The 16,071-nt window shown below is 53.5% G+C and overlaps 2 protein-coding genes across 6 annotated transcripts in view; one reads left to right on the plus strand and one right to left on the minus strand.

Moving 5' to 3' along the window:
• The window catches only part of CD247 (CD247 molecule), a 65,752-nt gene extending 63,517 nt beyond the window's left edge, over nucleotides 1-2,235 (plus strand). The window contains exons 7-8 of the mRNA XM_070396071.1: nucleotides 493-534; nucleotides 1,282-2,235. Coding sequence (XP_070252172.1) covers nucleotides 493-534; nucleotides 1,282-1,347 — 108 coding nt within the window. The 3' untranslated portion in view covers nucleotides 1,348-2,235. The remainder of the gene's footprint in view (nucleotides 1-492; nucleotides 535-1,281) is intronic.
• Nucleotides 2,236-8,821: 6,586 nt separating this feature from the next.
• POU2F1 (POU class 2 homeobox 1) overlaps nucleotides 8,822-16,071 on the minus strand; it is a 124,561-nt gene continuing 117,311 nt past the window's right edge. For 4 of the 5 annotated variants that reach the window (XM_070397304.1, XM_070397305.1, XM_070397303.1 and 1 more), the window contains exon 16: nucleotides 8,822-15,054. In XM_070397304.1, the coding sequence (XP_070253405.1) occupies nucleotides 14,744-15,054 (311 nt within the window). In that variant the 3' untranslated portion in view covers nucleotides 8,822-14,743. Of the gene's footprint in view, nucleotides 15,867-16,071 lie in introns of all 5 variants that reach the window. The other variant, XM_070397307.1, reaches the window with a different exon arrangement.

Below are 16,071 nucleotides of genomic sequence, written 5' to 3' on the forward strand. Positions count from 1 at the left end.
ATGTGGTGGCTGCAGAGGTGAAGGCAACCCAGCTCCTACCCATCGGGCTGCACAGAAGATACGGACGAAGGGCCGATGCTCTTTGGGGATTAAAACCAGCCGGATCCCTGGGCAGCCTGAGCTCTGCCAGAGAGCTCAGGCCTGTTGCCGTTAGCAACAGTGACAAGTGCTGTGCGTGCCGACGAGTGTCGGTACGGGGACCGCGGGCCCCTGGTCATAGACAGCCAAGAACCGGAAGTGAAGCTGCCGTGCCCGCAGCCTCCAGGAGCAGCCGGAGTTGCAAGGGCTGCGGGCTGTTCCTCTAGCCGCGGGCCCTGCGGCAGCTCCGTGTGGCCCGCCCGGCATCTGTGTGGATCCGTGAGGCCAGAGCAAACCCGGGCCGGAGCCAGGCCTCGCCTCCCACTCAGAGGCCAAGGTCTGCCCATGGCCTGCGGCCCGAGTGGGCAGGGCCACTGAGGCCTGCCTGACCCGGCCCGTCCTGTCTCCCCACAGAACCAGCGTCGGAGAGGCAAGGGGCACGACGGCCTTTACCAGGTGAGTGCCGTGCCGCCTCCCTCCCCGCCGTGCCACCTCACCTTCGGGGTCAGCTCCGTGCTCTCGCCAACACCTGGGCAGGGCGAGCCCAGGGCGCCTGGAGGCCGGCCAGGCCCCCCGTGGGGCTGCGTTAGTTACCAGGCGCATGACTGGGTTCCCACCCGGGACAAGGGTGTCCCGGGCATTGGTGCCCGCGCAGGACCCACAGCCGTGGGCCGCTCCTCCGAGTCTGGGCCCTGCAGCAGCCTCGGCTGCCGAGCTCCGCACACCTAGTGAGATGGCAGGAAGGGTGGGAAGACGGAAGGGGAAATATCAAGGGAAGTCACAAGTTTGAAAAGAAAATGTGGCCGTCAGCAGCCTGGCTTATGGAGTCATGGGGAGAAGTATGCCAAGCCCAGGGCCTCCTGGCCGGCTGCCTGGCCGCTCCGGCTCCTCCCTCCCCTCACTCCACCTGCCAGGCGAGTTCAGGTGGAGCCCCAGGGAGGGTGGAGCCGCAGTGGCCCAGTGGCATGGTGGGAACACGGGACACAGCGCTGCAGGGCCCAGTGCCTGGGGGCAGCAACAGCTGTCAGGAAAGGAGCCCCAGGCCACGCCCAGCAGAGACAGAACCCGTCCCCCGCCGGCATGAGGGGCAGTTCCCGGGCCTCTGGAGGCGGGTGGGCAGGCACAGGCCGTGCTGTGGCACCTCTTGGGCTCGGGTGGGCAGGTGCGGCTCCTGACCCAGTCTTTTCCTTCTCCCTTCACCAGGGGCTCAGTACGGCCACCAAAGACACCTATGACGCCCTCCACATGCAGGCGCTGCCCCCTCGCTAGCAGCTGGGGACCAGCACCCACAGGGAGACCCGCAGACGCCCAGATTGTAAAGACCCAGGAAAAACATGCACAGCCCAGTTCGCTCCTGTCTCCCCTCCAAGTCCTCTGTCAGAACAGGTGCTTCATGTGGTCACATCTGGTCCCCTCCTGTCCCCAACCTCCATTCAGCATCACCCTGCACGTGAGGGAGTGCGTCCCGGGCCCGTCCTGGAGCCCGCTCAGTCCTTGGCTTCTGCCTGCCTGGGGCCCAGGGCCGGACCGTGGCTCACACCTGGGTCAGCACACTCCTCACACCAAGCTGTTCAGTCTGTTTTGTAAAGCCCCAAAGGAGCCCGGACGCCAGCACCGTCCGGCAGTCTGTGCCGTCGGCACCTGAGTGGCTTGGCTCCTGCTGTAGATTTGGCTTCTCTTGTCCACCGTCCCCTCACTGCTTGGTAGCTCGGCACTGGGCCGAGGAAGGTCCGGGCAGAGCCCCTGCGGACGGAGGCGCAGTGGGGGGCTGGGTTGGAGCCGCGTGAAGGCTCCAGAGCCCGGAGCACAGGCCTCCCTCCGCTGGCATCCCTTCCCATGGGGTCCGGGTGCCAGACCCTGGGCCTGAGAGATGGACACGCCTGTGCCTTCGAGCTCACATCCTCACAGGGAGGAGTGTGATGAGCAAACCGGTATAAAGCAGTGAACCGAGGCGGGCTCCGAGCGGGGCAAGGCCATGGCTCCCTGGCACTTGTTCACGTCACAGAGTTCAGGACAAATCCGCCACGTGAAGGCCTCCCAGGAAGACCCCACACCACGGGGCCTGCAGAGCCCGGAGGACAGGGGCCTGGAAGGAACCTCTCCCGCTGGGTTTAATCTATGCTGGTTTGCTAAAGCCTTGCTCTTTGCATAATAAACGCTTCAGTGAAAACACTGCTTTAGGAAGAGCTTTATTTCAACATCCAGGTCCTTGATGAGCATTTAGTCTCGGGAACCAGCCTGCTGCTCTCCAAGAGAGCAGGGAGCATTGGTGCCCCAGGGCCCAGGAGGCTGCGGCGGCGGCGGGCCTGAGCCTGGGTGCAGTGTGAGGTGACATGCAGAGGGGCGGGCGGTGTGGGGACAGAGGGTGAAGGACAGGGCCTGGCGGGCAGGGCTCAGCGTGGCTCTGGCCGTGGTGTGGGAGACGAGCAGGAGAGGCCCCGGCCCTCAGGCACCGGACCAGCAGCACCTGCAACAGAGCGAGTCGGGACTGGTTTGTACAGATGACATGGGGTTTGGGGAGGATGGAGGATGACAGAGGCCTCGAGGTCAGTCTCCCTCACAAAAAGTGACTGGAAATATCAATCCACCAATTTCTATTGGGTAAAGGCTCTGGAATCAATACCTTCACTTGTTCAAAAGAAAAGTCCGGGCCACAGCTGTCAAAGCCAGAGCGTCAGGAACTCGGACAGGAGTGCCAGGCACCTCTGCCAGGACACGCTGCTCAGCACCGCACACGGAGAAGGCGCTCTGCCCCTGACCTGGACGCCAGGAACCCAACTCCCTACGGCCAACATGTTGGCAGCAGCCACTCCATGCCCAGCAGATGGCAGGTACCAGGGAGGAGAAGAGCATGGAGTCATCACAGTTGGGGATGTCACATTTGGCCCTCGGTTTCAGCCACATCATCTGAAGGGACGTAGTACACTCTGCAGGGTCAGGGCCTGGGCACGGGCAGGTGTGGGCCAGCCAGCGAGGACGGAGGAGCCTGGAAGGATGTGGAAGGAACACCCCGAGGGCCAGACTGTCCACCTGCCGTGGCACCTGGCTGGGGCCGGGAAGACCCCAGCGTCGCTTCACTGCCTTTGCTGCCACTCAAGCTCGGCCACGGCTGCAACTTCCACTCACCCGCCTTTCAGAGGCTGACGCTGGTCATCTCCCGTCAAAGCGAGTGGACACACCCACACCTAGGGTCAAGGTGGGCTGAGTTATGTGACCCATGGCTGGCTTGACACAAGGGTTTGACCCATTGCGTCAAGAATTTGAGTGGAGGCAAGGAGCAAGCTGGCAGTGAGCTCTGGGGCTGACATCCGGGGGCAGGGGTGTGTGTGTGTGTGTGTGTGTGTGTGTGCTCGAGTGTGCTATGACCGCACAGCTCGGGCAGCAGGCTGGGAGGACTGAGCTGCTGACAGACCGAGCCCGTGAGAGCCGCCCTCGTCTTTGGAGAGAAAAGGGGGCAACAGAATTCAGCTCTCATTGCTGAGCTCCTCATGCCACACGACGTGCCCACCGTCAGCTGATTTATTTTTGTTGTTAATCCCCACCTGAGGGTATTTCTACTATTGATTTTTTAGAGAGAGTGGAAGGGGGGGAGAGAGGGAGACATTGATTGGTCGCCTCCTGCATGCACCATGACCAGGGCTAGAGATCGAACCTGCAGCCCAGGTGTGTGCCCTTGACGAGGAGTTGAACCCATGCCCCTTCGGTGCACCAGCCAAGGATCTAACCACTGGGACCTGGCCAGGGCCAGACCCACCGCTGACAGAGGAGGACAGGGAAACAGAGTGGAAAGGGCACTCCTTCCTCAGCCCCTGGGGCTGAGCAGTGGGCTTTGCCTTCTAAGGTCTCTCATGCTGGTGAGCACACCACTGTCTGCCAAACGGGATTCCTATTAAAAACGTGGAATTGTTTTAAGGAAATAACTTCACCAACTTAAATGCAAAACGGGGGAGAAGGCTGAGCAGCTGTGAGCAGGAGCAGGCCGAGGCCACCCCTCCCCACTGGGCCTCACAGGACGGCAGCCTGTGGGAGGCACAGCTCCCTCCACCCCCCACGCAGGGCAGCACAGGCCATGCCAGCTGTGGCACTTGCGGAGGCAGCAGCCCTCCCAGAGCTCCTCAGTGAGCTGGTTTCCCTGCAAGAAATCACGTTCAGGTCCAAGGTTCCCTTTCAGGGGAGAAGGGGCACCTCTGACAGGAGAGCAGGGCCCGAGTCAGGATTGGCTTCCTCCCGAGGGGCCCCAGGGGACGTGTGTGCAGGGCAGATGAGATGATAAATCTGGAAAAGTCAAGTTCAGTGTCAGCTCTGCAGTCAAGTCCACAGTGAAATGGGAGTCTTTGAGGAGCCTGCGTGTTGGATGGCAGCAAGCCCCGTGGTCTGGAGTCCACTGCGGCCGACGCCTGCCTGCTCACCCCCAGGGCCTGGCTGGGAGGCGGGCGGACCCTGTGCCCGGGGGTGATGGGCAGGGCTGTGAGCCGTCTGGGTGGGGATGTGTGTGAAGCACCCAGACACCAACACGACCCCATCAGAGAAACTCAGACAATGCGAAAACACTTGGAAAAATGGTTTAATGGTGTTTTACAACAGAAATGAACTGTACAGTTACAGTTAAGTTTAATATATATATAAAAAGTTACAGCAGACAAATGCATCTACACAAAACCTAGCATTTCCTTCTGATTCAGCCACCCACACAACCTCTCCCAAGCCCACAGCCTGTGGGCGGCCCAGGAGGGGTCACAGGAAGGGCACTTTTAAGGAGACAGCACCACTTATGTCCCCTGACTCCTCAGGCCTCGGGAGGCATCAGCGAATCCCCCCCAATGCAAAGTCCCCATGCCATGTTATCAGCTGACTCTTACGAAATATTCCTGGGAGGGGTCGGCAGGGGGGCACTGGCTACCCAGGCGTCTGGGGCAGTGGGGCTACACAATAGCCACCCAGATCGCGAAACCACCAGGAGAAACAGGGCAGGGGTCCCGTCATCTCCCCAGGAGTGGTCACTGCCTCGCTGGAGCTGCTGGACCATGTTGGAAAGAATCATACACCACATCTTAAATTTCCACAAAAGAGAACTCAAACTCACATTTTAAAGTTAGGCACATAAAACAAAAACGTATGGGAGGCCAAGGGGCCAATTCCCCCTCGTGTCCCTCCCTTGACAACAGTGGAAAAACACCCCTGAATCAATATTTTAAAAAAAAGAAAAAGAAAAAAAGGTGAGGGAGTTATTTGAAGACAGAGAGAAAGAAAACATCTTTAGAAAAACACGATCGCTGTCTCTTTAAAAGAAAACAAAGCCCCAGTGGGCGGGTCATCAGCGATAAGCACTCCAAACTAAAGGGGTGGGCGCTTACTACTGGACAGCATGGACACGCAGAGCGTTTCATTTCTTTTTATTAGGAACTCCGAGGCAGTGAAAACTGTTATGTTAATACATACATAGACACACCCAAACATACAAAAATACTATTATTTCAAACTACTAAGAATAGGACAGTTCAGTTATTTTCATGCTATGACTTTACACGGAAACAAACGAGAAGTTAAACAACATTTTTTAATATCCCAGAAATATACCAAAATATACATCTACGCTTTGGAACTGCTGAGGTCAGACGAGTGCAGGTGCGGTGCGCGCACTCCGCGGTCTGCGGTGCAGGGCGGGATTCTCTTTGGTATCTGCGTCAGCCTAAGATTACTAACATTTGGGTTTTGCTTTGGGATAGAGCTTGTATGACCCTAGAACCCACCCCCCCATAAGCTGAGATTAAAAAGATCCGTGTAAAAAGTTCCTTCATTTGCAACCCCCGCCCCCCAGTTAAAAAGTCACAGGCATCTACCTAGCACAGGTGAGAAACACGATGCATAGTTGCGCAGCGCGCCGCAGGAAGGAGACAGCCACAGTGGGGAATGAAAGGTCCACAAGCGCTCTGCACGCTCCCGCGGGGACAGCCGCTGCCGCGGTCTCCCAGGAAAGGAAAGAGAACGAAGGCTCCGAAGGGCCCTGGGCGTGCTCAGCGCCAGCCCAGAGGTTAGCACCCAGCAGAGCAGCCAGTCCTGCGCCAGTGTCTGTCTTCGGCCTCCCCACTCTGTGGAGTCCTGGGCCAGCAGCACCCACCCTCCTCGTCCTGGGCTCAGCCCTGCCTGGCCGTGACCGTGGCGTTGTGGGCGGATTATCGTGGCGATGGGTTTTGTCTGCTGTTCTGAAGAATCTGAAACGCCACTGTGCTCCACGGCATGTTCACAGTCGGCAGGGCCGGAGCTCCAGGCCGAGTGCGCGCACACCTGCCCTTCCGCGGCCAGAGCCCCACCTGCCCGGCCTTGCTCGGCGCCAGTCAGGACGCCACAGACTGGATCGACGCTGAAGACTGCCCTTTTCTTTGGTTTTTTTGTTTGTTTTGAGTTTATACAATCATTAAGAAATCTTTGGTTTTGGCTGGAAATTTAAAAAACAAAACAAAACCAAACAAAGAAACCACCCTCCCTGGCGAATCACAGAGGAAGACCTGGCGGAGCTTCCGGGCGGAGTGGGGACTGAGGCGGGAACTACATTCAAAGAAAAGGAAACGGGCCGGGCGTGGCTTCAGAGAGCCCACAGGACATAAGATTGTCAACTAATAATAATAATAACTTAAATATTTGGATTTTTTGGTCATGTCAAAGGAACAAAAGTGAAATGTGTGTGCAGCAGTCAGCGCAAAGGGGCCTCTTTGGTGTTTTCCCTTCCACCCACAGTCCCGAAAGCCAGCAGAACCAGAGGCCTTGGAGGGAAGGGGTGGCCTCCTGCCGCCAGGGAAAGGCCAAGACAGGAGTTGGCGTGTGGCCAGCAGTCGGAAAGGTGGGGTGGGGGCTGACAGCCGGCCAGCCCCTACAGGCAGGTGCGGGGAGTGGGCCCCTGACCTGTGAAGACCTCTTGCAACAAAAGAACCATAAGATTGCCATTTGCCCTCACTTGCAGTAGCTTTCAAGCAGCGACATTCAGAGGCGCTAGGTGGGCCCACCCCAGGCCCCAGATCCCGCAATGCTATAGGCCAGAGCTCAGCATGACTCACGGGAGGGAGGGCAGACTTGGCAACTCCGTAAGGTTTAGAGGAAGTTGAAGCAAGTTACTCAGTCACGAGTTAGAATGAGGTATACGACGCCCTGGCTGCGGTGGGAGAGGCCCGTGCTTACTCGCCTAGCCTCTGTTGCCACCAGAGGAAGGGACAGGCGGACGACTTGACCTTCGGTGGGAGGAGGCGTCTCCGCAGAGAGCGGGCCTCCTCCTCCGCCAGCGGTGCGCAAGGCCCGCTGGAGCAGAGGTCAGAAGCTGGAAGCCCGTCTATCTCCCCAACCTGGCCTCGACCTGGCCTCAGGACAGGAGGTTTATATTGCAAAAAGGCCAGTTTCAATACGGCCGCAGGTCTCATGCTCACACAACAGGCGGGCACGAGGCACCCCACTGGGCCTGTGCAGGTCAGAACCGAGGCAGGGCACACCCAGGCAGGGCACCGACCTGGCTGGCGCGAGTCCAGCCTTCCAGACGGCGCTGTCCCGGAGCTTCTGAAAGTGCACTGATTTCCTGCCCGAGGCTCCCACTGAGACAGGAGGGAGCACGGGCATGTGTCTGCCTGGCTCTGTCCTTCCCTCCAAAGGGGCCCGACTGTACAGAAGCATCTGGAAGCCTCATTAAACAGCAGAGTCTGAAGGAGGCCTCAGCTGCTGTGTGGCCGTGAGCACAGCAATGAGCAAGGAACTAAGAAAATCCAGGGGACTCTGCAGCAGACCACGATGTTTCTACAGGAAACTGTTTTGGGGTCTGACCTATCTGATGGTGGCGGAGCCCTGGCAGAGTGGGCAGACCCAGGGACCCTGCCCACCCCAGGGAGTCCCATTCTGCACTCAAAGTGGTATCCATAACCCTTGATCCCATAGCCTCTGCTTCGAGTGCTTCTCCCTTCAGCGCCCAGGCCCTGCCATCTAGCGTCCTGTGAAGCCAGGGCTGACACTGTCACATCCTGTCAACAAGACTGTTAGCACAGCTGCCATATGCCCAGCACCCTGGCAGTTTTTGATGAAAAATTGAGAGCGCAATACATTTCTTGCCCTCCCTCCCTTGCTCGGTCATCAATAGTGCCCCAAACAATGAGCTCCTCAATGCCCAGGAGGTCACGTGCACGAACAGCTTGGAACGACACGGCACCATGGGCAGAGCTTCAAGGAAGGTCTCGGTTCTCCACGTCACCTGCTCTTGAAAATGCTTCTCTTGTACATTGACAGCACATCTCACTCACCTGAACTTAGCTGCACTGGCTCTACATGTGTTAGATGAAGGGAAAGAAAGAACCCTACCCCCTTCCTCCCACCCCCAAGCCCCCAGCGATTCCAAGAACGTCCCAGCGACACTGAGCGGCCCATCCGTCCTACAGACCAGCGAGTGAAACTAAAGGAGTCCCTTCCAAAGCCAGGGTGACCACCAGGCCCTCCTCAGGGAGCAGGAGGGAGAGGACAGCGGGGAAGCTTTCCCAAGTTCCAGCTTTTTGTTCCTATTCCTTCTGCCGGTTGAAACAGGATAAGCAAGGACGGAGCAGTGTCTCTGGTATCCAAACCGGATCCCACTGAGGTTCCATGAGACGGGCATTCATTTACAAACAGGCTTTCTGGAGAAGTGCCTAGTCTGGACTCAGGGGGGCTGAGAAAGCCTGTCCCACAGTGCGGGCAGAAAGTCGCGTCCTTCCCCGCCCCCCCCCCCCCCAACCCCGAACGTGCCCCCAGAACATGCCCTCCTCAATCTCACCAGCCAACCAATCCCCAGAGGTCACACGTCACCGAGGTGGGGGGCAAGCAGGACGGCTGTCAACTTCTAGGTTTGGTTTTCCTTCTTTTGCATTTTTGGTCTGGACGGAAGTCAGCTGGGTCCAAGAGTGTGTGCTACCAGCACATCCAACATGACCCAGGCGACAAGAGCCGTCCACGCTCATCTTCCCAGGTGACGAGGCCCACACACTCATTCTGCTCTGCTGTCCACGCGGACAGGGCACTACTGCCACCTCTCTACCCGGCATCGCACAGTCATCCTTTGCCCACGTGCCTGCCACATACAGAGGTAAGAGCCGTTGGGAGAGGCTGGCAGGGCTGATCTGGGGGCACAGGCCGCCTTAGCAAGGATGTCAATGCCCAAGGGACCCTGAACCCATGTGCCACCTGCATGCCCCACACACTGCCCATCAGGTCAGACCACAGAGAGGCCAACAAACCCCAAGCCCAGTCACAGGGACAGTCAAGTTTCCTTTGGTAAGAGAGAGAGAAGGAACAACAAACACACACGAGCAACGAGCAACGATTCCTTCTAACAGTCACCTTCTCCTCGTCCCCCACCCGACCCCCCTCGAATCCCATAAATTGTAACCTATAAACAGGATCCCAATACATACAGCATCAATCATGTTTATCCATCTTAATAAACATCAGTTAACTAAATGCTACAGCTAGAATTATTTCCACTATTTATAAAGTTTTTTCTTTTTGTTTATTTGGTTTTTAGTTTAAAACCAGTTCTGCAACAATGCTAAACTACACTGAGGTATTTCATGAAGGGGCCAGTAGCCACCGCTACCCTCCAGCACTATCCTCACGGATTAAGGTGTCGCCATTCAAAGGGAGAAGGAAGGGAGAAAAGGAGATCCAGGTTCCAGACCAACACAGCTGCACCCACGGCTCCTGCGTGGGGCCAAGGCCGAGAGGCAGAGCCAGGACAGCGCTGCTCACCAATGAGGGTGGTCGGAGCAGCAGCAGCTCACGAACCACGTGGACATCTGAACAACTCAGAGAACACCCTGCTCTCTGAGACCCTTCCGACATCTCACTGGGAGTCTTGGCGACCCGTCTACTCTCTCTGGATTGAGAAACAAGGAGGCAGAACGGGACCGCCTCGGCCTCGCCCAGGATCGCAGTCACGCGCAGTGCACGCCTCCGTCAGCTGCCTCAGCGATTCCTGGTCCAAGGAGGGTTTCCTCCTTCTCCAAAGGCAGGGGCTGCTCAGGAAGGTTTGCCACTTTATCAAGTGTTGTCCTCAAAATGTCTAAGATTGAAAATGACCCCAGAATGGCCGGGGCCAGCATTACTCGAAGAGGCCGCACACGGAACACTCGTCACACACGGGCACAAAAGTATCCTCCTAATGCTCGTGATCAAATTAACCCGTCAACTCACTCCCACTGGCTTTAGTTTAAATTCCAAACTTTGGTCTTTTAAAGTTTTCAGCTCTAATAAACATGGTTTGAAAAACAGAATTTTAAATTCATCAATTTTTGATGCTGATTTCTGAGAAAGCGTTTGACCAAACTCTCACAATGAGCTGCTCGGCTCTTCTGTAACTGAAGGCTCGGAAGTGGCGCTGGGGGTGCCAGGCCCCCGCTGCTCGCCCCAGCCAGGAGCCCTGGCCCTGCCTCTCCCTGTCAACACTGCTCCCTTTTCTTCCCATCTCACCGATTTTACTTTTTTCTCCGTAAGAAAGTTTTGTGAGGATGACGTGGCTTGGGAACAACTTTAGACTATGAACTACAATCAGTGTCTTCTGTAAGCCACATGTCTAGTACACACTAACTGCAATGTTTACTATTAGGATTTATAATGTTAAAAGTCGACATTAATTTCCCATACTTGCAAATGTAGCAATTTAAATAGAAAATTTAATGTTAAAGATTGGGCTGAATTTAAATATTGTGTCAAGCAAATATCTGTGCTTCTGGATAATGTAGACAAGGTTCCCCTACTTTTGCAAATAAATGAAGGTTAATAGGACAAAATAACATTAAAAATAAAAAAAGAGGTATAATTGTGCTTTTCCCCCCAACAATGAAAGAATTACGTGGAACAAATGGTAAAAAAAAAAATCTCACTAGAAGCCTTTTAACTAATCTTATTTTCTTTCTAAAAAAATTCTTTCTAATAATCTACCATGAAGTACAAACAGGTGTGGTCCTACACAGAACAGCAGCCGGGCTCCTGTGGTTCCATCTCTCTGACAAGAAGCTGAGTAAATGGGGCTGTATTGATCTTTCTTATCAAATAAATACAGGAAGTATGTGACATCACATAACGGACTGCACCATTTACATAATTTTAAAGAGCTGCCTCCATAACTTCAGAAACATTTAAACTAATACAGTACTCAACCTATTTCTTAAATCAGGGACAGTAACAGGGTTCCTGTGAGAAGCCCTTTTCTAGGTCTTTCTGCCTTGTCCCTCAGATTTACACAGGGCACACATCACGTGCACGACCAAACTGCACTGCTTGCAATGAGTACGGTTCAAACAGTTACATTCAGCACTCCCTTGGGAAGGCCCATCGCCATGGGCAAATATAGTATCACTACAAATGCATTAGAATTAGTCTTTGGTTTAATGTGTTAAGCAAATTCAGGGATAAAATAAAACTTGCATAAACATTAAGGGGAAAAAAGAAGACTGACACAATGAGTTGGGATGGCCTGTCTGGCCCTTCCTCTTAGAAATGCAGGAACTCAACCCAACACCTCGTTTTGATCAGTTGCCCCTCTTAATTTCCAGACTCCCACATAAGGTGTCTAACAGCTACATCTGAGTATCCAGCTTCAGAGATTCACTCAACACAAAAAGCATTTGTGGAGATGATAAAGATGACACAGTGACAAAGGACTACAGGTTGTATCATGAAGCAATACGGTCAGTGGGGCTCCTAGGGGTGGGGCTGGGGATCTATTTAAGCTACCCACCCAGCAACAAGCTGTTTTAGTGTTTCTCGTACATGTATAAATGTACATTCATTTCGCAACTTGTTTTTACTTGTCTAAAGATTTATTTTTTTTAAATACAGGTTTTTATGCTGGTTTAATATCATAAAGTGATCCCCAGGCACAATTCCCTTATCCTAAACTGACCAGAGAATACAGACAGGGCTGGGAATGAAGACCATCACACTGACTTGAATGTTTAGTATCCTTTTACATATTAAAGTCCATTGGTGAGTCTTACCTGGGAGAGGGAGCATCTTTGGAGCCACATAGGAAACAAACCCAGACAGTCCTGGCCCTTGCTGTTAGCCACTGGGCTGGAGTTCCTTGGGCCTTGACACTTCCTTTGGTAGTCATTTTGGGAATTAATGCTATAGCCTCTCACCCAGTATGGTGGGTATCAGCATTCCCCTCCCTGAATCTTGCCTGGAACCTGCCACTCCCAAGGGCGCAACCCATTCCCATGGCAGCTGCAGTATTATTGATAGTCCTACAACCATTAGCACAGACTAAAGTTAGAGATATCAAGTCAGGATACAAGACTAAATTTAACTACATCAGAGAACTTGAGGGGCAGAGAGAGAAAAGTTAGTTCACCGACACTGCCATTCTATTTACACACCAAACTAAATAAACTAGTTAAAAATCAAGTTCATGTCTGCCCAGAGGATAGTACAATTTACCAACATAAAAGATTAAAAGAAGCAGCAACTTTTATATAAAATTATTAAAGACAATGAAAAAGAAATTGTCAGTAGCATCTAACTCCTCAATGTGTCTGAACCGCACGATAAAAACTAGTCCTTTAGTACAGCAGCTTGCTAAAAATTGACTTTGGTTCAAGCTTAGTTAAAAACACACACAAAAACATAAAAAAAAACACACCACACATAAAAAAGGTGGGTGGACATTTGTTAGTATCCCTGCTTGCAGTTCACTGATTTTGGAGGGATTTTAGGGAAAGGGAAGGGTGAGGAGAGGACACCGAGGATGGGAATTAAATACTTTGTGAAATAAAACAGGAAGACAGATGGAACAAAAGAAAAATCAACAAGGGGATGAAAATGTTTCTGGCCTTTTAACATTAATGTGCCTGTCTCCCACTTGGACGATCACAAACAGAAATGCACGACCTTTCCCAAGGCCGTGGAGACATAAGTGCACAGAACCAAGCTCCCTCCAGCACAAGTCGAGCAACGAAAATGACCGGTAAGCCCTCAGCCTAAAGCTCAGAAGGGGAAAGTGCAGCTGGGACAGGCAAGGTCAGCAAGCACCCGGGACAGCAGCCGGCCCTCGCCCTCAGTCAGACGGGCGGGCGGGCGCAGGAGCGCCTTGCAGGGATCAGTCCAGGGGTTTTGGTATAGATGCTACCATAAAGAAAAGGGGATCCCGTTTCCCAGTCACCTCGCTCCTCATCTACTTCATGAACTCCCCCTTCTCTTGGGCTCATTTACACAGTCCAGAAACACCGCACCCATGCCAGAAGCTCCTCCCTTCCCCAGAACAGCTACCATTGCCACGTGACCCGCCTCACAGGAGCATCACTAACCAGCCCAGGAGACACCCAAGTGAGGTGCACGCAGGTCCTGCTCAGTCCTCAGGCTCTCCAGACCCACGAAGCTAGTGCGTGCCTTCTCCACCAGGGGACAAGGACGGTCTTGGGGTGGCGGGTGAGAGCCACCTGGGGGAAAGTCTGTGGCTAGAGAAGGTGTAACCTCAGACTCTTCTCATCCCCCTGTTGGAGGGGGGATGGAGTTCAATCACCAATGGGAGCAGGCTAGCAGGGCTCCTTTAGAGAACAGGAGGGAAACACCCCACTCCCAACAAGTACATTTGTTCTTTGCTAAGTTGAAGGAAGTTCGATTGAAAACCTTCCACACAATGGAACAAACACACACACACAGCAACAATAGGAGCATTTTTCAGGAGATCAGAGTCACGAGAACCACCCAGGCAGGTGTCTGCAGTAGTCTTTGCTCTTGGAGCCAAGTCCCGCCTGCAACACGTGCGGCCCCATGAGAGGCAAGGAGCGGCGCTGGTGCACCCCAGGACCCGGCCTCGGGTCATTCAAGGTCTGAGTGAGAGCTACAGTCCAGCAGGAATTCCTTCCTACACAAAAGTGCTCCAAAGGCACCACCTGATGGGGGCGTGGAGTGGGAGCGTCTGCGCACGCTGCCCTCAGCTTCTGCACCGAGCCTCTTGCATAAGTGGCAACAGAAAATATTTCCTAGGGCCTCTGTGAGCATCCAGGGTGAGGAAACCAGCAAGGACATTCGCAGTGAAGGACTCGAGTTCCCGACCCCTCCCCACAGTGGGAGCTCACTGAAGCAGGATCCAGGAGCGAGACACGTCCAAACCAAATATATATAAAACATGACAACAACAATAACAGATACAGTAACGCGGGCCTGCCTAAATTGTACCAGTTAAGAAAGGAACCCCCAACACAATTGATACGATTATAAACACCTTGTTATGACTTAGTGGCCTGTACAACAGACCCATAAAAATGATTTTTTTTTAAGAAAAAAAAGGACTTTAGACAAACAAGAAATCTCCTTCCTACCCATATTAGAATTGGTAACCCACCTTGACTGCCACCGTGACCGCTGGAAATGATAAGTAGTCCTTTCACTTATTTTTTGTTTGTTTTTGATTTTTTGTTTCTGCTTTTTTTTTTTTTTTTTAATTTTTGGTTAGAAAGTTCTCCAATCCATGAAGCAATCCTGAAAAGACAGTGTTTTATTATAAAATTAGGCAAATGAAGTCCGGTCCTCATCCTTTCTTTCCGGCACGTGTCTTTCCTGCTCTCCTCTCCCTTGCCCTCACACCGTGGCAAGAGGGAGCCAGGGCACCTGCGGTCGCCAGCTGGCTGCCCGATGGCACTGCGCTGGAAGAGGCGGGCAGCACTCACTGCGCCTTGGAGGCGGTGGTGGTGGTGGAGGCAGCCCCACTGGAAGAGGCCACTGTGAAGAGCGTGTTCTGGATGGACTCAGCAGAGGTGGAGGCGGCGTGAAGGCTGGCGACAGGCCCAGAGTTCCCCGCGGAGGCTGCGGCGGCAGAGACCAGGCTAACCGGGTTGCTGGTGAGCAGAGAGAGGTTCTGGGGGTTCAGGAACAGAGGGGCGGTCACGATGTTGGGGGCTCCTCCCGCATTGGCAAAGACCAGGTTCCCAGTTGCGTCCAATGACGTTATTGGAAGAGAGCCACCAGAAGCAAGAGCTACAGACAAACCCCCAAAACAGGTGGGAAGGAGACAGTTAATACCATCCTGGAGAAGCCAAGGGCCACCAAATGACTTCAATCTCCCACAACCAGCTACAAAGACCGGCCCTTCGCTGACTGTTTTTCTTAATCAGAGAGCCATCTTGTCCCACCTGAAGTTTTGTTATGATTTTGAAGGACCTAAAGCAGCGGTCACCAACCTTTCAGACCTGTACAGGCCACTGGTGGTCCGTGGACCACCGGTTGGTGACCGCTGGCCTAAAGGACTGAACAATCTAGTGAGCGTGAGCAGGGGGGAGGGAGGTAAGGCCTGTCTGACCCGCTAGAGCTGCATCTATCTGCACTGGAGCTTCCCTGACTTCAGTGCCCACCGACAGCATTAGGTAAATCCAGTGACTGTTTTCAATAAAGATTGCCAATGTTAAACTCCCTTCAAATGACAAACTAGCTCCAGCAATCACAGCACTAAAATATAGTCAGCTTTTATCAATCCACTGGCACTATGAAAAATCTGAGCACTTTATGGCTTTATACACAAGATGAAAAGCCATCTTTCCAAAGGCTTTTGTTCTAAAATAAATTAAGTTAGCAAGTAAAGTGTAAGGTGTGACCAAGTTTGCCCCTTCTAACTTGTGCAGAGCGTGGTGGGCGTTACAGGAGGGAGCAGAGATGTGGGGATGCCCACATGGGCCATCATGGGTTAGGACTCGCTCTAGCACCTGAGAACTTTCTGTGATGAAGGCATCAGCAAGATTTTCTTTAAAATAAGTGGGCGTCCGGCTGGAATGGCTCAGTGGTTGAGCATCGACCTGTGAAGGAGGGGGTCAGGGCACATGCCTGGGTTACAGCTCGATCCCCAGTGTGGGGCGTGCAGGAGGCAGCCGATCAGTAATTCTCTCTCACCATTCATTGATGTTTCTCTCTCTCTCTCTCCCTCTCTGAAATCAATTTAAAAAAATAAGCGGGCATTCTCATTTACTAAATTTCCGTTATCTGACAACCACCCAATATCTC

This window comes from Myotis yumanensis, unplaced genomic scaffold, assembly GCF_028538775.1.
Source record: "Myotis yumanensis isolate MYYU_CA2020_CCGP unplaced genomic scaffold, mMyoYum1.0.hap1 SCAF_17, whole genome shotgun sequence".
NCBI lineage: Eukaryota > Metazoa > Chordata > Mammalia > Chiroptera > Vespertilionidae > Myotis > Myotis yumanensis.